This window comes from Vipera berus (assembly GCF_964194415.1).
Source record: "Vipera berus genome assembly, chromosome: 3".
NCBI lineage: Eukaryota > Metazoa > Chordata > Lepidosauria > Squamata > Viperidae > Vipera > Vipera berus.
The window spans coordinates 46,937,461-46,962,813 of NC_138204.1; the positions used below are offsets into that span (position 1 = coordinate 46,937,461).

Sequence of the window (25,353 nt, forward strand, 5' to 3'; positions counted from 1 at the left end):
GAGAGGTGCCATCTTAGAGGAGGGCAGCGGCGGCGTTAACGGCGACGACGGGAGTTTGATCTTCGCCTCGCAGAGAAGCGGTGGAAGTGCGTTGCTGCGGAACCAGAGAGTTTGCTGTCGTCGTCGTCGCATTCTCGGGGTTCGGTAAAGTCCCTGCCCATGGGTGACAAAAGACCTGGGTCTCCTCCCCCTGTCTCCGATGTAAGGCCAGCGGCTTCCTTGCGTTTAATTTATTGAATTTTTTTTCGTCAGGGACGCCTTCCTCTAGGCCCCGGAGCCTGGGACTCGGCCTGTGTCTTATCTCCCTGTTCCGGCTTTTCCTGAGGACTGCTGTGCTTACGTTCTCGCCTTAACTTTCCGTTTAACAGAAATTAATTCCTAAATTCTGCAAACGGTGCTTTCTTTCTTTCTTCCTTTGTTTGTTTATTTATTTATTTAGAATCTCTTCTCCCGCTCCCTATCCCAGCCTGCCTGGGAAAAAAATACCTTTTTTTAAAAACCTTTTTAGGTAAGTGGTACAGCATTACCGCTGTATTCCTAGGCCAGCCCCTTCTATTTAATCCCTCTTTGGTTAAGTAATTACTTTCACCCCATTCCTTAGTTCCTTAAAGGTTTTTTTTTGGGGGGGGACAAGTAGCAAACACTGAATTTTGGGGTTTAAAAATTCCTCACCTGATTACAGACAGTGCTTGTTTGATAATCATATTTTTAAGTAGAATAGTGCTTATTATGATAGAGACATTAGAGATTCGCTAGGTCAGGATATGAAGGTTAATATTAGAGGATAATTAATTTATACTTCCACAAGATACCATTTTAGGAAATAGTGTCCTTTGATTGCAAGATATTTTGCATCTAGGAAATTATTATACCTACTAGTTTTTAAAAAATTGTTTGTTTTTTGATACATTAATTATAGTGGATTTAGAAAATGCAGTTCTTTCTAGAATGCAGGCTGGCACAAAGAGACCTAAAACAATTTATTAATCTAATAGGAAGTAATTTATTTGTATTTGCTGTAGATTAACAGATTTATTTCCTGTCTTTTTAAAAAAAAACTTGTAACACAAATTTACATATACATAAGCAGAGTAGTGCACTTTATCTGAGCTTTCTTCCTCAACGTGAGTTTGATGCCTGGTAGCTACAGGAAGAGATCCATGCAGGCTTTTGACAACTGTATGAAAGTATTTTGTCATTGCCTTCTGTAGCAGTGTAACTGCAGCAAACTGTAGAACTGTTATAAGAGAAAGCTGTGCCTAAATATACTAAACTGGGACTTATATTGTAGATAAGTCCTAGTTTGGGCCATATCCGGAAGAGCTTTTTATATAAGAAGTAATATGGTAAAACCATATTGCTGCAATTGCTTGTTTTTTAAATTAAGATTCCATGCTTGATATTTAGTGAGCAAGTGCACAGAGGTATTAGGTACAGGGTATATAAAAAGAAAAGGCTGGCTATGAGTAGACAGTCTATGACATGTCTAAACAAAACAGCTGTGACAAAACTAAAGCAAAATGGGTATTCCTGATGATGATGGCTAATCTATTTGGCCTGTTTTCCTGGCACATAGAACACACCACCAACAGAAAATGCATTCTAGAAGGGCAGTGTGCTGTGAAACTGACAGATTCTATAGAATTTTAAAAGCTAATATGTAACATCAAGCACTTTTGTGAGCCAGAGTGGGCTTTACTTAAAATTTGTATTGGTGGTGATAGTATAATTTGTATTGGTAGTGATAGTAAAATTTATATTGGTAGTAATTAAAGAAACCACTAATGTAGTTATAGGACAAAGAACATTCATTTTATTCTAAATTGTTTTTGTATTATATCGTATTGAAAACTTAGTGTGAAAACATGCCTATTTTTATAGGCTGTTTCTGACAGTAGAATATGAAAGGAATTTATAAGTGATTAATGCTATCCTTGCATATGAGCCTTGTTCAGCCCTTTGAGATGGTTGGATATTTCTGATAAGTCTATTGCTCTTCCCTTTTAAAACATGCAAAAAGGCTTTCATAACAAACAAACCACTTTTGGCTTATGGATGGAAATGGATGCAAATTTAAGTGTTTTTTGGCTTCCTAGATTCTTGTTTCAAGGAATAACTTCTGTAGGCTACTGTGCAAATCCATGAATATCTATTTAGAGATCAGTTGAGTTGAAAAGAACTTACTCTGAGGTGCATAAAGAGCTAAACTTCTCAAATATGGATGCTATAAATAATTTTTAGAGGTAGTCTGATATACGAAAACATTATTGTAATCAAATCTCCCCCATCAGAAAGCTGTAAAGTTTTGCTGCCCTTGGCAAGTGTAATTGAGGAAAGATTTAATTAGTTACAATAATTATCAAAGCATAAAAAGCAGTTTTAGGCAATTTAAATTGATAAATACTGTCCTATATATTGGTAGGGATAGCTGAGAAATTGGATACCAGTGCTTTCAAGACATCAAATCTCTCCATTCAAGAAACAAGGTCAGATATTTTTCACAGTTTTGATTAAATTTTACTTAGAGCTTTGGCAGTTATGTAAATTAGTGCTGTGAAATGGCAAGTTAATTAGCAGAATGATAGCTGTAATTTTGGCTGTTTTAAACAGTTTAAAAGGTAGCTGAAAATATTCCCTATTCAGTATTTAGTGTTAGGCGCAAAGGATCAGGAGCATCTGTCAAGCCTATAGGCTCAAGCCTATACACAATCTAATCTAATCAACTAAAGTTCAGTATTAAATTAACACCAGATAATAGTAAATGGAATTCAAGAGGGATTGGACTTTGACTTTTGGTGGCTATGTAATAATTGTAAGCTGATGATAATGTGCTTAATTCTGCCCCTCAGCTTTGCGTGTTCTACATTTATAGCTTCAAAGAATCTTGTAAACATACAAACATTCTGTGTTTTCTGGATATGCTAATTGTCAATTTTTCATAGTCAAGTGGAGCAAGTTGAAATGAGCAGAAAAATTAGAATCTGAGAGCTTCTGTCTTTAGATGATTCACTTTATATTGTTAGAAATAGTTCTCCTCCAAAAGGTTAATGGCCCTCTTTAGGATTTTGTACCAACTGAATTCAGTTACGAGGCTTTATAAAAATGCTGTTTAAGTACAGAAATTGACTTTCCTGCCGTTAGAGATACAAATTACTTTATTTTTGCACTAAAAGATGGAAAAATAATCTTTTTCACATTCTTTAAAACAGTTGGGGTTTTAATGCAGTGCAGCAGTGGAACAGTTCAATAGTTTTAGCTTAATCCACAGGGTAACAGTCATCTGTTACCCAAGTTGGAAAGATGGTATGTTCTTAAATTACTTACAACAGACATGTGCAAAATTCTTGGGATATGTACTCAGTGGACAGGTACTATAATACTGTTCCCCAAATTATCCAGTGTATATGAAAATGAAATGCTCCTAAAAATTATTTTAATTTTTCTTCTTATGACACATGTTAAACTTTATGTACCTAAAACAATTTTTTTAACCATTTAAAAATGGTTCATGACTATTTTTTTTAAAAAATATACATATTTTGTTTAAAGTAGAATGATTATGCAAATAATATGTATTTGACAGAACCCTTTTTCCTTCATTCAGATTTTTCCATCTGGAATACTAGTATCATTTTGTGCGAGCAAGACAAGTTTATGCATTAAAAAAAGAAATGCAAATAAAAAGCAATTTTACAGATGACATTTTTAAAATTCCTATTGTTGAAATTCAACACAGACAATAATTTTTTTAAAAAAAATCCCTCTACTCTTTTAGAGTTGGGGAAATGTACTATAAATATTCAAAGGCAAATTATTTTGTCTGGAGTAAAACTTTCCAGCTTACTCTTCTACATTCTTTAAAAATTACATATGCAAGATGATGTTTGAAAGAATAAATTTTGTTCTGATTTTCAACACATTTGCTTGTGACTGTAAGAACATTAATTGTTAGGATGTTAGATCAGTGGCATCCTTTCAGTCTTATTGCTGACAAGCAGCAACATCTTTTTTTTGGGAAAATGTTACACTGACAATGAGAAAACAAAATTTAGATTAGTTTTTTTTTAAAAAAAAAACTTGAATAGGCTGGAAGTAAAATGCTTTATTAATGCTATGCTGCCAAATATATTGCACTTGCGATTGCAAATACTATACAAAAGATTTATCCATTTAATCTAAAATACTCCTTACAAGGCACACCCATATGTAAAGTCTGACACACAGTATGAATATACCTATTTGTACTGTGTGATAAACTATTCATCTAAAAATTAATTACATGGAAGATTAATTTGATTTGTTGAAATACAGCTTATTAATACTGCCCTTGAGTATACATTTTTACATGTATATACACATAATATGCAGCTTTATCTGTATATACATGTGTGACCTTATAGCTACTATATCTTTACTATGCAGTTAATAAAGACCGGGGAAGATTTTTTTCTTTTTTTCAATAGGTGAAGAGATCTTGAAGACCAGAAATTGAAACACTGTGTTTTAATTAAAAAAAAAAAGTAAAATTCCATGGCTGTGGAAGACAGATCTTCTTTGAAACAGAAGTTCCTCTTTGAATGAACTATTTATTTTGAAGAGGCAATTAACCACTGTTTCCAGTTTTTCTGGCTATTCAAATGGACTTACTTTCTCCAGTAGTTGTAATTCACCCTTTATCTGAATTTTGAATGAGGATAAAATTTGTGTCCTTGACAATGTGAAGAAGGAACAATCTTTCTATCCCGTTGCTATTTTATGGATTGAGTGTTGATTCGACCTACAGGAGAAAAATAACGAAGTTTTTGAAGATCGTATCTGCTGATCATACCAAGGTATTTCAGTCTGTATTGTTGAATTAAGTCTGTGTTTTAATAACATTTTGCTTAACCATATTTTAAAATATGTTATTATATAGATTTATATGTCTACAGGTTGACATGATTGGGCTGCAAACAGTCAATAAATTAGCTTCAATAATATTAAAGCCAAATTGAAAACATGCACGTATGGAGCAAAGCTCAAATAATAATAATAGCATTAAATTCATTATTCACAAGAGGCCTACTGTTGGCAAAGAGCCAGGTCCTTAATGCCTTACAGAAGGCTAGCAAGATTGATGTTCCATAGAGTAGGTGTTGCAACAAGAGGTTTTAGATGATATTGTTTAATGGAAGGGACCTGGAGAATGCTTGTCCTGCTGGACTTCATGAAACAAGCAGACACAACAAGGACATCCCTTGACAGGTTTTGCAGATAGACTTTGACTTATGACCTGCTGTTTATCAGCTGTTTCAAGTTATGACAGACCTCCCCAGGGCAACTTACAATCCAGGTTTGAAATTTCAACAGCCATCCCTCAGCTGTGGTTTCCCGATTGCATTTTTGGTGTGCCCAACAGTAATTTACAGTAATTTTAGTTTTTTTACCTGACTATATTTACAGACAGTGGATTTGCTTAGCAACCAATGTTCACTTTACAATCATCACATAAGCTTAACAACTGCCACAAGAAGGCCATAAAATCAGGTGTGGTCACACAAACTGCTTAACAACCAACACAATTTACAACTGTAATTTCAAGCTTAATTAAAGAGCTACTTGTGTAGGTAATAGCTAGTATTCTGACTTGCATTTGGATATTACCACACTATAGGTCATTTAGAATCTATAAAGTAGGGTGTATCATCCCTTCAAGATAGGCCAAGTCAAGAAGTAGACGCCACAAGGGTTCTAGGAATGCTTCTTTATTGTTGTAGGGCATCTTGAAAATCTGTCTCCGCCCAATCATATTAGACAAAATTAAAATGGGGTTATTTTGAGTCTCTCATGTTTCCATCCATTTCTGGACTGTGTAATCTTTTCTCTGAGCCACTCCTTAATGGCTCTTTCATATCTTCCTCAAGATAAGCTCTAACTTTATGTGCACCTATAAATGCATGTAATAACTTGACCCCTTTTTAAAAAACAATACATATTAAGAGTTAAACATTTATGGAAATGGTATGTTTCTATCAAATGTAACATTTTCAGTGATATTTAAAACTCTTATTTGTTTTTAGGATTATATTTTAAAGAAGATATTGACAAACCCGTATAGAAGATTGTGCCATTTTAAACATCAGTGTGATTAACCATCACTGAAAAATAACAAAATTGTATTCAGCCATTTGTTTCTACACCTTAAGCTTGAAGGAAATTAATTTGAATATGTCTAACCAAGGAAATGATTGTTATTTCTATTTCTACTCTACTTGTACCAAGGTATTTTTCATAGCATTTGTGTCTTCTAAGCATATTTGTGTTATTTCATCTGTAACTCAATAACTGCACCATTAATTTTAGTGAATTTCTTGATGTAGTTATGGAAAGTGTGTAGTATGCTTATGTATAGGAAATATAAAAATAAGTTAATGGAACTTAAATTACATTAGGCAAATATATAATTTGCATTTCTCATTTATTATATTTTGGATATAAGTATTCACATAATGCCAGTAAAGAGATTATACAACAGTCAGCTTTTTTGTATTCATTATACTCATATAAGTATTATGTTATTTTCTAAACCTATTATATATTCATATATACAAAGTACGGATATATAGAAAGTTTCTCAAGTGTTGTTTCATTGAGTTTGTTTGTCATTCCAAAAATGAGGAAGGGGCATCTGGAGCAACCCACTTTCATATCACATGTTTTCATTGTATAAAATGGGTATTTATAGTAAATTCGGTAAACTATTCTCCCATAAAAATGAATGAACGATTGCTATTCATTGCATCATTGAATACTGGAGTTCCTTTTCACATCTTGGATCATCACTCTTAGGATGTGAAATTATTTCCATCCATGTTATTATTGTAGCTTTCTTTATGCTACAAAGAATATTTTTCTTAAATCTACCTTTTTGTATATTTGATTGCTCAATGGGATAGCTTTGATTTGATTTAACTTGATTATTTAAATCATAATTCATTTACTAGTCAGGAAAATTCTATACTCATCATTTAGAATAATTTGTTTTTTTCTTGTTTTATGTAACCTAGAATTTTTTTCCTAGGTTTTTCATTTTTATGAGTACATAGCATGTACTCACACATGCACGCACACGCACACACACACACACACACACACACACACACACACACAAACAGAGAGAGAGTGAGAGTGTCAGGTTTGTATATATTGGGACAATGACAGGGTTTGGGTTTTTTTTGGTATTTGGCCTCTGTATACCACCACACTGAATTTGAAATGAAACACTTAAGATGTAAGCAAAGTGAAGTTTTGTTAAGTTTGTGAAGTATTTGTCAAACTTTTGAATTAAAGCTGAAATTCTTCATTTTACTCACATCTTGAGCGTCTTATTTCAAATTCAGTGTGGGTCCTGCAGGGAGATCGGCTGAGGGAAAGGTGCTATGTATGTAAGTCTACTTGCATGGTATTGGATTTCACCCATAGATCTTAATCATTCACTGTCTACCATTTTTCATAGGGGGATAATTGCCCTTTTCGTCACTGTGAAGCTGCCCTTGGCAATGAAACTGTGTGTGTGCTCTGGCAGGAAGGTCGATGCTTCAGGAGTATCTGCCGTTTTAGACACATGGAGATTGATGTAAGTGCTTATATAACAGCATAATAAAGCAGTACAGGTGAGCATTTGGGAGGAAAGCATGCATTGTTGAAATTAAGTAGGTTACAGTACTTTAGTTATGGCCTTGTTTCAACTTTCATAGGTGGTCACAGATGATCAGTACAAATAGTAAGTTGTACATGTAATATTGCAGTTCACCAATGATCAGAACTTCAAACATCTTTCTAGTTGTTGTTGTAGAAAAAAACAGTGAAAAAGACAGACAGCAACACAAAACAATAATTCTTTAAGATTCAGAGGTTTATTTTGCTAATAATTTGGAACATAGCAAACATAATAACACAACATCACTTATATTAGTAACCCATTGCAATGAGATCCAATGACATAGTAGTTCCAATAAGGACAGTTATAGGCCAGTGGCAAATCAGTCAGGTCCAGTCCCAACTCTTTATACCCTTTCCCGTCCTAAGACTGTAGACAGATGGTCAGCAATCTCATACTTTCTGCTGACCCTTTGCTGAACATAACTTTCTACATACTCGTGTACATTGGAACCCGCATCCATCACCTACTTTCAGGTCCCTATTTCTTACTGTTCCAGTTCTTATGTTCTAAATATATTTGAAACAAGCAAGCTTAGCAAAATCATATTAAGTAAAGTACAATTGCAAACTGCAAAATTAAGCATAGCACAGACTTGGTTCAATACATTTTCCATGAGGCCTGATTTAATTCACCTGGGCCTAAACCTTGCATAGAAGAACAATAGCCAATATTTTCATTTTCAACAACAACAAGCATTGTGCCTCCTGGTAAACCATATTATTTATGTTGGGGCTTTTTGTATCATCTAAATGCATTACATGCACTGCTATCTTAATACTGTGAACTTGCAGGTCTTCTGTCTATAATTAATAACTTGTGGTTTGTCTTCAGAAAAAGCGCAGCGAAATACCATGCTATTGGGAGAATCAGCCATTGGGCTGTCAGAAATTGAACTGTGCTTTCCACCACAACAAGGGACGTTTTGTGGATGGGCTTTTCTTACCTCCAAGCAAGAGTAAGTTAAATTTTTGTCCTTGGAAAATTGTGGTAATTTAATCTAAATACAAATTTTCTTGAGTTCTATTGTCAGGGTGTGCATACCTCTGTAGATATAATAACAAAAACAATTCTGGATTCATTAGGACTGCAATGCCCCACCAAATTGACCCAATTTATAATAATTACCAGTTCCACATTAATAAATGGTTTATAATCCAGGGTTCAGTGGAAGAGATCCAGACTTTTGTTGCTTATGTGAAAGTAACTTCATCAATTAAACTTTTTGTGTTGAAAGTTTCCCATTTTATTCAGATAACTTCATAGCATATACACAAAGAAAGCTTTACACTTTGGGATTAGACAACTTTATACAAAGTGCAGTATAAGAATAAGAAATAGTAAGCAGAGTAAGAGGTAAATAGTAAGCAAAATCAATACAAGTGGGTGGAGAAGAAAATGTCATTGAATCTAGTTTACACTAGTACCACTTTATTTTATTTTTAATGTATTTTTCACATTTCTGAACCACCCATCTCCCTCAAAGAGGGAACCTAAATGTTAAAAATATAAACAGTATATATAAAAGTTCAAAAGTTCAAAACTTTAAGAGGAGGCAACAGTTTAAAATTGGGGGAGCTACAGGAATGGAGCTAAAATCCCAAAGTTTTCAGCTCTATTGCAGCCCACTGAAAGATTTCAGCTCCCCATCATCCTTTTCACTTGCAACTATCCCTGCTGGCTTCCCATTGACTTTCTGGGGAAGTTGGCAAAGAAGATTGCAAATGGCAATCACATTATTGCAGGATGCTTGGCAACCTGTTGTGAGCCGGTTGCCAAATGCCCAACTGCAGTAGGATGGCACAGTATTTTACAATGGCAAGAAGTTATGGACCATAAACCATCCTTTCTGAGACCATTGTAACTTTGAATGGTTATTAAACAACTATGAGTTGAGGAGTCCCTGTGTATATTATGAGTAATGGGCTGAATTCAAGCATTGCTATTCTTTGAGTAGGCTGGCTGAAATCATGGAATTTCATGTCAGTTATTACTAAATTCTCATAGATTTTAATGAATTCATTCTTGAGTATGACTAAACTAAATGGATTATTTGACTGTTGTTTCATTGTTTAAGCTGTTCTTCCAAATGTGCCTGAGTCTCCAGAAGAGGAGATGAAGACTGCACAACAAAACAAGCTTTCTGTTCAGTCCAACCCATCACCTCAGTTGCGTGGAGTGATGAAGGTGGAAAATTCTGAAAATGTTCCCAGTCCGACACATCCACCTGTTGTTATTAATGCAGCAGATGATGATGAAGATGATGATGGTGAGCTAAGTATGATTCGTTCAATCTAAGATAATTTTAAAATAAAGGGAGAATGAGTATAGCAGATAAAATGTAAAAGCAAGTGAAGATGTTGTATTCTTGGACTATTTGCTTGGACTGTTTTTTCCCAAATTCATCAAGTCAAACCTTTAAGAAAGATTTTACCTTTTAGAAAGAGGAAATCCAGAGGCTTCAGCTAGAATCCCCAAATGATTTTAATGGTTGCTTCAGTTGAGGCTTCATCTGGAGAAGCTGTTGTTTTTGCTTTAACATTTGCCTTCTAGTTCATCATATATGTCCAGTCACTTATGTAATTGAACTGTATTGTTAAAGTTAAGAAGGAGAAAAGATGTGAAGTCCAGATGAGTTCTATAGCACATTTGCAAATGATCTCTCAGATATCATTGTCTCCGCTTCTGTTGAAAAATACTAACAGCTCAGGGATTTGGATCAGTTTAAATCTGTGGCTGATGAGAGTTCTTTGCAAAGAATTAGGTACGTCTTTCATTGCTCACTAGGCCACAGATAACAGGATGCAATCTATCTTAAGCGAGATGCGTTTGCATATAAAGTTAAACATGAACCTCAGCCACTTGTTCTGTATTTTCATACAAAACCTGGAATCTATTACTATTACAAATAGTAGTAATCAGTTAATATATGTAGGTTCAGGCTGGTGACTTTCTTCATGGGATACTGAGTCATACTTAGCTGTTTCCTTTTTTAAATAGAAAATAATGGAAACTATAAAGTTCAACAAAATTTTCAAAATGGTATTAGATTAGCATTGCGTACCAATGTGATCTTATATTAATTATATCAAATTACCACTTTAAAACCATTGTCAAAAATTAAGAATGGCAAAGGTAATCAATATAAAAATCAGAATAAACTATGAGTTTCCTTGTAAACTGAAAAAGCTGGTCCTTATAATAAATAAAATCTGTTATAAAGCTTTTTCCTTTAAAGAAAAAAAACCAACCTTTGGATACGGTATAAGCCCATGCACAAAATTTAAGTCCATTAATGATCCTAGATTAAATTAAATTCAGTATTAGACTTGTTTTTTAAATATAAAGTTACTTTTGACATTGATACTTACTTTTATAGCGTGCCATTCTTCTAAAGAAGGTCTAAATGTATCTTGTACAATTAATCATTTATTTACATTTTTAAATGCAGTCTGAAATTATACAATTAATAGTAAATTATGGATTCTCATGATTTAGTATGAAACCCAAAGATATAGCTCAATAATTGTCCTAACTCTTCATGAATATAGAAAGTAGACATTAAACATTTTAGTTAGGGTTACATATCATTTCTAATAATTATGGATAGTAAATGAGTAAGCACATTAAGAAGGGCAACCTGCCCCTTTATTGATTTAAGATCAGTAGATCTTGCTTATTTATGAATGGAACAGGATTAGAATTCAAGTAACATTAGTGTTCCTTTCAGATCAATTATCTGAAGAAGGTGATGAATCTAAAATGCCTGCTCAACAACCGTCTACAGAAAGTCCAAATGGACTGCGGGTAATTTCTACTCGGAAATCAGTGACTAGTGCAAATCAAGATAAAGGTAAGAACAGAAAGTATGTAATATTAAGGTGATATTAATTTCCTCACTTGGCTTAGATATGAAAATTTTACAAGCTTGTCAAATACTGTAAATGTTTGGTTTCTGGAATTATATATGCATTTTTAAATTGGATATCTACATTCTTTCAGATAAAAGTTTGAATTTTGGAATCAAGACTCTTGAAGAAATAAAATCAAAAAAAATGAAAGAAAAATCAAAGCAGCAAAATGGTTTGTTGATTTTCTTTCCTTCATTGTGTCATGTAATGTTCTCTTATTATTTCTTGGAGAGTGTGTTTGCGTTGTTGAGAAGAAGTCCATTGGGAAGGTTTACTTAATTTTGTTTCAAGGTGTTGCTCCTATACAATCTGATAAAGCTACTATCTTACTTGGCTATTGCTTAAGGCAGGGGTCGCTAACCCCTGGTCCATGGACCAGTACTGGTCCGCAGCATGCCAGCAACCAGTCCGCACAAACAAACAAAACAGCCCCATCCGCAAGATGCAGGCAGCACACAAAACCACGCATCCTCCGGTCTGCGGAAAAACTTCACTCCACAGAACCGGTCCCTGGTGCCCAAAAGGTTGAGGACCTCTGGCTTAAGGGAATGAAGAATGTGACCCCAGTGTTATGTTTTCCTTTAGCTGTAATGACTTGTAGGTTTAGTGACTAAGAAGAAGGTGAAGTTCCATTTCAGCTGCAAACTGACCTGGTATTTTGTATTTCATGATATATGCAGTATTGAAGAGTAGTTGCAAGGAATGATGTGTATGGACCACTGGTGAAATTTGTTTTAAATAAACTTTATTGAATTCAGTTTTTAAGATTTTTTTTATCCCATCTTTATTGATTTTATAAATAAATCAAGGCAGAGAACATACCTAATACTACTTTCTCCTTCTATTTTCCCCGCAACATAACCTACAGGGTGAGTTGGGCTGATAGTGATTGATCCAATGTCACCCAGCTGGCTTTCATGCCCAAGGAGGGACTATAACTCCCAGTTTGCTGGTTTTTAGCCTGGTGTCTTAACCATTAGACTAAACTGGATCTCAGTTGGGTTGCTTTCTTACAAAGTAGACATAAGGTTGAAATCATAAATAGCAGCTGCTGGGAAAGTTAGCATAGCTTCCTTTTTTCTTTTTGCTTTCTTCAGACATTCCTTCTGAAATGATTGCTCAACCAAGCCCAGAGAAAGAAAATGCACGGACTGTGGTCAGAACTGTAACTTTATCTACGAGGCAAGGTAAATTTGTCTCTGCTTTTTTGTTTCAATTATTCTATTTTTTATATTATTTCTTCTAGCTGCGCAGTAACCACAGTTCAGTTTTTGTTGTTGATTAAGATTATATATTTATATAGGAATCTAGGCATGAGGGAACTTTATTTGGCAGTATTTATAATTTTCAACAAGCATCAGGTCTGAAAATCATTAGCTAAAACGGTCATTTAACAAAAATATGCCACTGCAAAACTACCATGTTGTAATTAACTTTTTTCTTATGAATGACTCCTATGGAGAAAATAACTTGGTTATATTTTATATTTAACATTCTTCTAACTTCACTGTTTAATATACACTGTAGCATTACCATGAATAAATAAGTTCTATCTCAGTTCATATTCCATGTATCTGAAGGGGGAAATAGTTGTTTATGCTTGTGATAGGAAAGCAAATGTTAACTTTTCTGGTATTTCGCTGTCCTAGGTGAGGAGCCTCGGATTCGATTAACTCTTTCAGAGAGATTGGGGAAAAGGAAGTCTCCCATGGGTGAGTAATAACATGAGGGGGAAAAAAGTACTACAGATAGTCTTTGACATCATCACAGTTGAGCCCAAAACTTCTATTGCTAAGTGAGACATTTTTTACATGAATTTTGCCCCATTGTATGACTTTTCTTGCCATAATTGTTAAGTTAGTGACATGATTGTTAAGTGAATCTGGCTTCCCTATTGACTGCTTGTCAGAAGTTCACAAAAGGGAATTACATGACCCCAGAACATTACAACTGTCATATTTATCAGGGCTTTTCAAACTTTTCACCCATTGTACCACTTTTAGGATATAGCAACATCTGAGTACCATCAGTTGCCTAGCAAGGTGTCAAAAACTTGACCAAAAAGAAAAGAAAAAAGTGATGAAGTACAGGTAGCCCTCGACTTACAACAGTTTGCTTAGTGACTGTTCGAAGTTACAATGGCACTGAAAAAGTGTCCCCAAGCCACAGCCGAGCGAGACACCTGCCTGCCTGCCCAGCGGTGCTCTTCCTCCTGTCCGAGGTTTTCATTGTTGTCAGCATTTCTGCTGAGGATTGGCAGCAGGGGTGGGGTGGGTGGGGGTGTTTGGTTTTTATTCCCCCGTCTGCTGAGTGGTTGCAGCCGGTTTTGGTCACTTCACATGACCCTGGGACACTGTGACCGTCATAAATATGAATCAGTTGCCAAGCATCTGAATGTAAATCACAAGACCCTGGAGATGCTGCAACATTCCAGCTGATTGGCGCTTCTTCTGGGCTCAGCAGAAGCGTCAGGATCAGCGCCGAGCTCCAACTGGAGCCTGGCGCTGATCCTGGCACCTCCACGGAGCCCTGACAGCCCTGCAGCTCCAGCCATCTCTCGCTCAGGCTTGTGCGGTGCTGCCACTGGTTCAACTCATTCCCCTCCCCCGCTACCACTTTTCTAGGATGGTCGTGTACCACCTGCCAGGTGCTAATGTGCCACAGGTGGTACCCGTACCACTGGTTGAAAAGCCCTAATATATATGACTCAATTGCCAAGCATTTGAATTTTGATCACGTGACTGTGGAGATGCTACAGTGGTCATAAGTGTGAAAAATGGTTATAAGTCACTTTTTTCAGTGCCATTGTAACTGGTCACTGAATGAACTGTAAGTCGACTTCCTGTACTGAAATGTCTGTTCCCCACAACAACATTTGTTATATATTACAACCATGTTTCTCTTTATGAATGCATAGATCACGGGTCGGCAGCCCGCAGCTCCGGAGCCGCATGCGGCTCTTTGAGCCGTCTCCTGTGGCTCCTAGCCGCCCGGTGCGTGCGCACCTCTTCAAACGGGCAGTGGTGCGCGCGCACCTCTCCAAATGGAGAGTGGCACCGCCTGTTTGGAGAGGTGCGCACGCACCTCCAAATGGGCGGAGGTCCGTGTGCACCTCCCCAAACCTTTGAAGAGGTGCGCGCGCACCTCCGCGCGAATGGGCAGCGGCGCCGCTCTTTGGGAAAGCTGCCGCGGCACGTTTGCAAGCTGCCGAAAGCGGCAGCTCTGCAAACGGGACGCGGCAGCTTTCCCAACAAGCGGCGCCGCTGCCCATTCCGAGAGGTGCACGCGCACCTCTCCGAACGAGTGGAGGTGCGCGTGTACCTCCCCAAACCTTTGGAGAGGTGCGCGCGTACCTCCGCGCGAACGGGCAGCGGCGCCGCTCTTTGGGAAAGCTGTCGCGGCATGTTTGCAGGCTGCCGAAGGCGGTAGCTCTGCAAACGGGCCGTCGCGCAACCAGGAACCGGTTCTATCACACATTAAAAAAAATGGCAACCACGCGCATCCACGCATGCGCAAGAAAAACCCATTTTGCGCATGCGCAAAACTTTTTGAGCATGCGCGTGCGTGGATGCACGCATGCGGCTCCCACTTTTTTTTATGTGTGATGGAACCGGTTCCCAGTGGCTCTTTTCCTTTTTCAGGTTGCCGACCCCTGGCATAGATATACAAAGTTCAAGGAATGTATTCCCTTCATTTCTAGCACTTACTGAATTACATCTGAATTGAATTAGAAGCACAATGGATTTTTATTGTATCTTGACAACTAGAAATACCCAGTTAATATATTTATTTGCATTATAAAATTATGTTTATATAAAAGTGCACTGCCATTCTAGGCACATACTCATTGAAGGCAGATTATAGTATCGTCTGAGTAAGGTCTATAATTTCAACTAGAGAATTGTATAATACAAAAGTAGTAGAAATATTTTGGATTTTTAAAAAATGAAACATAAATTTCTTCTTTTCACCATAAGTCACCGAGACTGGAATTCCATTAAAGCGTAGCCTTGCTGATAGATTGGGGGGAAAAATGGATTCACTTGAAACTACAGAAAAAACACCAAAAAGAGGTATGGCTTTTCCATTAATAAAATTTATTTATTTCAGGTTTAGATAATATTCAGAAACAGATAATACTCAGCTGTAGAAATGTTCTTAGTATTTGTTTAATTAATATATGTATAGTGGAGAGAGCTTAAATAATAACCGTCATGTGTCATGTTCTCCTAGCTTTTCTTACAGTACCCAAATAACTTCAAAATCTTAGAATAAATCTTACATAATGAGAAAGTTTCTTTGACCATTCTTTGTGGATAAAATTTAATGTTTTAATTTTATGAGGAAAATATGTTTCCATAGTCTTCCGGAAAATAATCACTTTTTCTCTAAAACAATTCTAAAGTTGGATATCATATTTTTTGTAATAGTATGTATACTTGAGATATATTAGAGTGTGGGGTAATAGGTAATGCATCATGCATGTAATAGTGCATATAAATTGCAAGAAGCCATGTACCTTTTTTAAAATAAAAATGACTATAGCTGACTTCATCATTCTTAATTTTAGTTCAAGTTCCCAGGTCTCTTAAAGAAAGGCTGGGATTACCATCTGAGCAAAGCAATATGGAAACAGGTATTAATTTTATTTTAATGCAATAAAGTTTTCTTTCAACATTTTCAATAGTGAATTTTTGCCCAACTGAATCCTCTGTATGTTTGTTCAGAAAGCATCTTTATTGGACTGAATGATATGCCTTGCTAGTTGAATACTGAACTGTAACATAGACCTTTTAAAAAATAGTCAACCAGCATTGTATTTTAAATCCCTTTTTTAAATTTTAGTTCTGTGCTTGCTGGAATGAAGAATCTTGTTCATCTATTTTTATCATATTTCATATCTATTTTTATTTTGAGCTTCTAGGTTATTATATGAAAATCTGGCAAAGATTGGAAAAAAATATATTTGTGAAGTACAACCCATTTAAAATGAAACATAAAGAATAGCATTAGTTTATGTGTTTTTGTGTTTGTTTCTGTCTCAGTAGAACCATTGGGGAACACAACCTTCTAGTGGGCAAAAAGTGTGAGATCTTAATAAAATGTAAAACATAGTCCTTGTATATGTTTTAATTATTTATTTTGCTGATACAGAGTCTGCTGCCAAACCAACTGGTGAGATCTATGTTAAAACACTTGAAGAAATTCGTTTGGAGAAAGCTAGCCAAAAAAAGGGAGAAGTGCACCCCAAACCAAAAGTTGAAGTGGCTTCTATAACAAATCCCAATGCAGTGTCAAAAAGTCCTACAGTACGGATCAAAACCTTTTCTGAAGTCTTGGCTGAGAAAAAACAAAGGGAGATGGAAGAGGAGCGAATAAAAACTGAAAAAGAGACCCTTTCCAAACCAAAGCATGAGTGTGAATCTCAGAAAGAAGGATTTCTGGGAACAGCTGTATCCAAAAAAAGAAAAATGGAAGAGTCTTCTGTCAAAGCCAAAGACTTTAGGGAAGTGCACATCAAAACTCTGGAGGAAATCAAGCAGGAGAAAGCTCTCCGCATGCAGCAGTGTTTGGAGAACACATCAAAGACACAGATACAATCTGAACGAACTATAACTGGGAGGAGAATGTTGTATGTTACAAAATTGACAGGTATCAAACTTTCCTTGTTAAAATGTTTAATTTTCTAAATGATGCATTCAGAATGTATTGCACTCAGTTTCATTTTGAAGCCTATTATTATATAACGAGACAGATAAATGTTCTTGGCCTGGATCTTAAAATGCAGCAGTGCCAGAACTATTGTATTGGTTAGATGTATTAGTAATGACAAAAATAAAGATGGAGGAAACTAACTCTTAAACTAACTTTTACTGTTCCTCAGATCTCTCTGTATTTCAAACTTGGGAAGCAAAATAGATTTAACGGTTCCAAGTCTCAACCATTTCTATCTTGTTTTAATTCATTACGATACTGATTTACTAATCAGAACAGACTGATCATTCGTTGTTTTTAAAAGGAGTCATGCTTTTGATTGTTTGACATACTAGAAAAATGCATTCCTAAGAAACTCACATTTCAGAATTAGTTAATTAATTTAGAATGACTACAAAAATCATTAAATATGATAATTTTTTTCGGCCATACAGTCATGAAATTTGTGATCTCTTCAGTATTACAGATAAAATATAGATAATTCTGAAGTAGTGAGAATTATCTGTGCTTCATTTTAGTCTTGTTAACAGAGATTTTGATTAAGCAAACAACATTGACAAAAGTCTACTGTGGATTATATCAACAAATTCTATAGAATATAAGGATATTTATCCATCTACTTCAGCTTAAAATAATGTATTCCTAAACACAAGTAAATTTACAACAATCTGAAGCAGAAAAAAACAAAACATTTCAAAATGGCCAGTTCAAAGCCTGAGCTTAATGTTGTGATATGATCAAAGTGAGCAGTTCTGGACAACACAACTATCCAGTTGAAGCACTTCTGTAAAAAAGAGTGGTCCAGAATACCCCCAAGCCAAGTGTAAGATCGAGCATAAGGTTAAAATAATTTCTGCTAAAAAAAGTGACATCTAATACTTCAGATAGTTTTTCCAATAAAGATAGTACTGGTTCAGTGTGTTCAATTGTGACGCAGTGTCTTTATTGTCTATAAATAGTTAAAGCTCAGATCATCTTTTATATCTTAGTATTGTATGAATAGGGATAATTCCAAAGGGCTACAAACTTTCAACACTACACAAAGGTGGATAGAAAAATTCCAAAGTAATATTATTATGCTTCTTAGCTTCAAAACTTGGGAAAGTTAGTTGAAAAGTAAAAGAAATTGCTTGCTCTTCCATATCGAGTTCTGGGCACTCTACAAGCCATATCTAGCCCTCCTATCCTCATATCTCATTTGCAGACCTTCACAACACTCAGATGGGAGTTTGGTAGCAAAACAGTACAGTTTTAGTTCAATTTGGGACTTTTTAAACACGGGGATTAATAGTGAAAATAATAATTTGCCTCTGAAAAGCCCATATGTCCCATTTGCATAAAAGCCAAAAAAACAGGCTGAAAACATTGGTCATGCTGCTTTCAGTGACACCTGTGACTTTTCCGGGTAATCTTCCAGAGGGATGGGGAGGTAGTCACTGCCCTACATCCTGCGCTTGGGATGTTTTATTTATTTATTTTATTTATTTAGAAAAGTTATAGCACTGCCTACTCACAGCGAAGCTCTAGGAGGTTTACAAACAATAACACAATATAGAAAAAATAAAAAAAATAAAAACCAATAACCATGACAGCACATGATTAAATAAGCCATGGTTATTCCAAACAATGTTATAGAAAGCTGGTGCTAGCAACTGTAGTTCTTTTCAGAATTATCCCTGTGATTTATCAACAGCTCCTGAAAAGGAAGAAAAAAAACTGGTATTGAGGTCTTCTCCAAGAATTTCTGCAAGAGACATTGCTACAAAGGTGAGCTTCATTGTAATGTAAGAAAATAGCTTTTGTGAATGCACATTCCTTGTATCATGCTTTTATTTTGTATATTTGGAAACTATCTGGTATTTTAATTAGGAGTACTTGACATGATAAAAGAGACATCATTCTTACTCTTCTAAGCTTATTTAGATACCATTGTCATGAATAATAACCAGCAGTTGATGTTGCAGCATATTACAGGTGGCAGGTCATGCTACCAAATAGACCACTGATTATAAAACATAAAAATACTCTTAATGAAGATCAGATGTTTAGTATGGAATTTTGTTCCATACAATTGTATTCTGTACAGTCTGTTTTAGGAAACAGAGCTGAAGTAGGAAATTATAATCAAGCTGATCTCCACTGCAGTTACAATGCATTTCTTTCTGACTTTAGGCTTCCACCAAGAAGCAAAACGTATGTATGGTTGCCATAGATTGTGTTTTTAATATTTTTTTAAAAAAAAAAACCTGCATAACACCAAAAATGTTGGTTGAGTGATGCTCTCTGCCCTAAAGGCCATAATAAAGATTTATATTTGATTTGTGTGGAGTGGTAAAAATGTGTGCATTTTTCAAAGGACTTGTAGTGATCGTTTATTGGTCATTTGCTTTTTTAAAAAAAGTATTTCTCTTGCATCTATGCAGCCTTTGAATGATAGTGTGAGTAATTCACATTCTAAAGTCTATGTGAAGAGTTTAGAAGAAATAAGGAAGGAGAAGCAGCGGTTAAAGCAGCAGCAGCAGCAACAAGAGGAAACGCCCCAGGAACTACAGATGACTGTGGCACTTGCTGGGGAAGAAATAGCAGAAAGAAAAATGCCAGATGTGACTACAAACTCTGAATCCCCAGTGACTATGGGGAAAACCCGTCCACTTCCCAAAAGATTGTTGGTGAGATCTCAGGAGGGAACATCAGAAGGGCTGAGACTTTGCCCTCAGAGTGCAGAACCAAGAACTAAGGGTAAGGTTCTCATTCCAGAAGAGTTGCTTGTTTTTAAATAGAAAAACATTTCTGATCTGCAAGTTATACTTGAATATTTATCAGGTTCCTGAGATAATGGCAAGCTGCATATTTTAATTCCTTTTCTTAATATGTCTTGGACATAAGGGAAAATTAATAATCCTAGTTAGGTGCCAGCAATTGCTAGACTTATGTTAAACCCATGAAAATAAGCACAATATTGTTGAATGTGTTCTAGAATAATAAATCTGGAATTTTTCTATTCATGGATCCATGTATTCTGATTGCTTCAAAAATACCATTGATTGTAGTACTGTGGGAAGTAGAACTTCATTATATATTGTATGATATCAATCATACATTTCAACTTTGCTCCAGATGTATACAAGTTCATATTGGTAGGACAAGGGTTCAAGCATCTATATTATTAACAGATAAGAGCAGTTCTCAGAAATCATTATTATGTAAATTTCCCCTTTTCAGCATGCAGAAAACTGAGTTCATTTTTCAACTATTATTTCTTCCCATTGAGACACTCTGTCTCTATGATGAGACATTTCTAGTCATACTTTCTCTCCAGGATGCTGCTGTTTTTATAACTCCTTTTGTGTGGGAAGCACTGAAGTGTGGGAATAATGCTTAGAATAGTATTTTATCATCATTCTAGAAATGTAATTTTAAATATTTCCATACATTAAAATTTAGAATTGATTAAAATAGGTCTCTTCTAAGAAGTGTTTTTCCAAATAATGTGTGCAACATTAACAGAGAGGTTACCACTCCATTCTCACTGAATTGCTTTTATATTTCAGTCAAACCCAAGATGAATGTGAAACCATCTGGAGTGAAACCCATTTCCCCAGCAAAGCAGACACTGAAGCGAAAAATATCAGAGAATCATCCCTCTGTTGTTGCTGCAGTGAAGCCTCTGAGCCCTGTCACAAGCACAGAAATGAAAAAGTTTGTTTCTGAAAACACAGTTCTGGTAAGAAAACAGATTCATGCTGTGCTACTAAAATTCCGAGATGACTGAGGACATTAGATTGTCCTCTATCTTATAGGAGTAGCAATTTTATGAGATAGGAGAGAGTACTTTTTGATCTAAATCTCTTCAGAGAGGTCTCTGTATTGATAGAATATGAATCATTTTGCATTAAAAAAAGAACAATGGAATGTAAGTCCAGGAATAAAATAACTGTGGTGATAGTGAACCTCACAGAATGAGTTTATTTTTTTATATTTTTTCCCTTAGGGAAGCACCCCAGATCATTCAAAGGACAGTATAACCACTATGCCTAAGAGAGTGGATTATAACAGGTAATTATTATTTCTTGATAGTCGTATTGCACATTATCAGAATTTTCTCATAGAACAGGAGGGCAAAATGGAATGTTTACCAGGCATAAATTGGATCATATGATATTTATATTCTTTCCCTTCACATTTATGAGTAGATATTTGGATAATAACCAATGAAAACAGATTGTGGAAAAATCCTGTAAGAACCATGAATATACTCAATCTGAAAAATTCTAAGTACCTGGTTGCTAGCTCTGAAAGTATTTGCCAAAGAAATATCTTTCATAAATTACAGACATATTTTTAAAAATCAAATATAAGTAGCTAGCTAATAAGGTTTTCTCCTAGTGATTTCTAGTCAGTCATTGTGATAAAAAAACTGAAATGTTCCTTTAAATCTGGCTATAGATTGGAAAGCATCATAAGCATCATATAGATACTTCAAATTTCTTACAGTGAAATCTAACTTGCTAATAGTTTTGAAGAAGCACTGTGAGTTTGCAGGTAACAAAGTTTAAAAGGCAAAATTATTCTAAACCAGTTGGTAACTAAACTTGTAGGATTCCCATGTATTTGTTTTTACAGTAATTTGTAGGTTATCTTGATTTTTAAAAAATGGCAATATTTTGGTAGTTGTACAGTAATAAGTAGACATCCTGTGCTATCCTAATCGTTTCATTTGGTATCTCTTTTTGCAGTTTAGCCCTCTGTATATGATGTAGAGACCTGCTTAAGAAATCTTATAATAAATTATATTAGACTTTCAAAGTGCTACAAGATATGCTGTTTTTATTATATCTGATATGCCCCATAGCAATTTAATCTTTGGTGTGTATTATATACTGCTCAATTTAAATTTATGTACATTTAAAAGAAAGCAGTAGGCTATGCAGTGGAAAATATCCATAGGCACTGTTTACTGCCAATATTGCAGTAAGTATCTAATGGCACTTTTGTAGAATTATAGTGTTAGAAGGTACATTGGAGATCATTTAGTTCGAACCTCTTCAGTGCAGAATTTGGTAGAGTATTTCTGACAGATACCATCTTGCCTCTGTTTGAAGACCTAAAGGTGCTTTTTCCTGAGGCAACTGGACTTTCTTTTTTTCTTTGAAGATGTTTCGCTTCTCTTCCAAGAAGCTTCTTCAGCTCTGAAGAAGCCAAATGTCTTCAAAGAGAAAAAAGAAAGTCCAGTTGCCTTATGAAAAAGCACCTTTGGGACAACCATGACCTGGATGACTGAGAATCTCCATAAACACTCTATTTGAAGACCTCCATCAAAACAGAATTATGGGATAGCATGTTCTATTGGCTGACAGCTAATATGCCAGAAAGTTCTTCCTGATTTTCTAGCTTGAATTACCTCCTTGTAGTTTTAACACTTTGGCAATACAGATTAAGTCCAATTCTTACTACATGCTGTGAAACATTGGCCCTCTTTTTTCCTGCTAGCCTATATATCGTGGACTTGTTATATAGCCTAGATACTACCACAACATAATTTGTACTTTACCTATCTCTATTCTGCCTATAGTTAATTTATGCCCAGGGTTCATCCCACACCATATTAGTTGAACTGAAAATCCTGCAAAGGTTTTACACGTGATGTCTGTTTTCTTCTTGGAGATATGTAATTGTTTTATTTTTCCCCTCTTTTTGAAGCTCTGACCTGTACATGGAAAACCAGGTTGCCTCCACTTTGCAAGCAGAGATAGCATATCCAAGTTCTTCCCGTGCAGCAGTAACAAAGACCCGCAGACTGAGCTCAACAGGAACTGGGAAGATTCAGTCTTCAGTTGAAGATGATTTTGATAAGCTGATTTGGGAAATCTCAGGAGGCAAACTGGAAGCAGAGATTGATTTAGATCCAGGAAAAGATGAGGATGAGCTCCTGCTTGAACTCTCTGAGATGATTGACAGTTGATTTGCTACACAGCTTCATTTCGAGAGAAAATAAAAGCTATATGTTTGTTAGATTACCCTTTCTAGTAAGGAGATACGACAAGTCTTAAAGCACACTTGAAACTGCTTGAAGAACTTGGCTGCATTAGTTTATTTTGAATTACCCTGCTGGTCAGAGATATGTCCCAACTATTGCGCAATTTAAATATTTTCGGAATGAAACCATGAACATTTCATCTAGAGAAGATCCAAGACCACTCATAGTTCTACACAGCAACTCTTTTTTCATCATTATATTTTCTACTGGATTGTCATACCTGTTTTTCAGCTGTGTGGCTCGTATTTTCTGTGTATTTCAGAGCTTTTTGCTTTTGGGGGTTATTTCTGCAGTTTTGAGTCGTCTCTTGGGTTATGTAATTTTTTTTAAAAGCCTAAAAATGGCAGAACTATTTATAATCCAGAGGAAAGAAAAATAAACTTGGACCAAGCCTACTACATGTGGAACTTCTTATACTATTGAAAACAAAGCAACATTTATATAGAAGATGGAATAGCACATTTTATTTTCATCCCATTCATCTTGTGCCATTTTGACTGGTTTCATCTAGCATATAGAAATTCATGGGGGGAAAGTTTTAATTTATTCATTTGAGAGAGAATTAAAAAAACTTGCCCCCAAAAGATGTGCAAAATTTATTCAAAAGATTTTCCCCCCCCCCCATGGAGAATATGATGGCCTATACTGCTGGTGCTGCATGGGTCATTTTAAACCAACCTTGGGACTGTTGCCCTCTGACATCGTAAACAGTCTTGAGACATCTCTGCCAGAGCCTCTGGTTCTTTAGTTGCTCATTTAACGAACTTTTTCATCCACATATCTACGGATATTCTGAATTTTCTCATGGACTCAGCTATGGCCAAATGAAGATTTAGGAATATTGTGTATCCTGCAATTCTTGTGTTTTATATGACATTTTTTTCCATTATTAATACTGTTGTTTCTAATTAGTTTCATTACCCCAATCCTGCCAGTTACAACTTAGGGTTAAGAAATAATGCAGAATGTGTTTTTTGTTTATATTTGTAGCCACAGGGTGGGAGGGGGGGCAGTTGCTTGATTCTAATGTAAATATATTAAGCTTTACAGGCAAGGAGGGGGGAAAAAGGCAGTGCTTTGCCAATTCAGTTTGAAGTATTGCCTCTAGGGAGAAAAAAAGCCGCAAAAAGATTTGAATATTTTAAAAAAAGGCTATCCTGAATAAACTGTCTTCATATTGCTCCCGAGAAATTGGAAATAATTCTTCAGCAACTGAATGGCAATAGAATTTTTAGCTGATTGTAAAAGGAAACTTAACAGGTGTCTGAGAGTGTGAAAGAATTTTCCATGTTGTTCCAGGTGTTCTAGTTTGCTTAAGCAGAATCTTCTGTTTGAGGTTAGTTTTCTCCCCTTTTCTCTCTTCTGCATAAGAGAATTCCACCAAGTTTTTACATACTCTTATTTTTTTCTGTACATATTTCTATTTAAATCATTGTATCTGAATCAGATGTTTAAACAGTTTAACAATTTGTGTTTTAAATAAAGATAATGTAAGAAAATTGTTTAAGCATTGTTCTTATATGATGGTAGAGAACATAAATGTACTGGACTAGAGTAGGCTTAATTAGGGTTTGGTAAATCATGGTTCAACATGTGATAATACAGGCATTGCCATAGCATATTGTATGAACTGGGTCATCACCTTAAATCATATGTTTAACTGTTATGTGAACACAATTTGTTAACCAGGATATAAGGTTTAATGTCATAGTGGTATAAATCCTAACAGTGAGGTTGTAGTGACAAAAAGACCCAAGGGTATCCTATGATAATTTAATTCTGCAGTTGTTAAACTTTACCATGCATTAACTATCTTGATGATAATCTTTGAGCCTCCTTGTTAACCTATTTTTAACTTTAAAGTGCTTGCTAAATGAAAAAAAAGTATTTTATATACATTTATATTTGCATAACTTTAACATCATAGTTAACCTAATACAAATTTTCTAGCTCTACGATTCTTTCACACAATGTATATTTTTAGTCCCTGA

At 35.5% G+C, this 25,353-nt stretch overlaps 1 protein-coding gene across 5 annotated transcripts; it reads left to right on the top strand.

Moving 5' to 3' along the window:
- The first annotated feature begins 18 nt into the window (after positions 1-18).
- ZC3H11A (zinc finger CCCH-type containing 11A) lies at positions 19-24,861 on the top strand. Of its 5 annotated transcripts, none has more exons than XM_081324503.1 (19): positions 19-2,486; positions 4,464-4,832; positions 6,060-6,261; positions 7,496-7,615; positions 8,534-8,657; positions 9,777-9,968; positions 11,430-11,552; positions 11,702-11,782; positions 12,708-12,797; positions 13,260-13,322; positions 15,588-15,683; positions 16,181-16,246; positions 16,765-17,262; positions 19,019-19,092; positions 19,498-19,518; positions 19,749-20,064; positions 20,877-21,049; positions 21,317-21,381; positions 23,026-24,861. In XM_081324503.1, exons 3-19 carry the CDS (start codon positions 6,208-6,210, stop codon positions 23,285-23,287), a joined length of 2,418 nt encoding a protein of 805 aa, XP_081180629.1. In that variant the 5' UTR covers positions 19-2,486; positions 4,464-4,832; positions 6,060-6,207; the 3' UTR covers positions 23,288-24,861. The 5 variants fall into 5 exon arrangements, with proteins under 5 accessions (XP_081180629.1, XP_081180631.1, XP_081180628.1 ...); XM_081324505.1 differs by having other exon boundaries at positions 4,784-4,832; XM_081324504.1 differs by having other exon boundaries at positions 39-201; positions 2,423-4,832.
- The last annotated feature ends 492 nt before the right edge of the window (positions 24,862-25,353 follow it).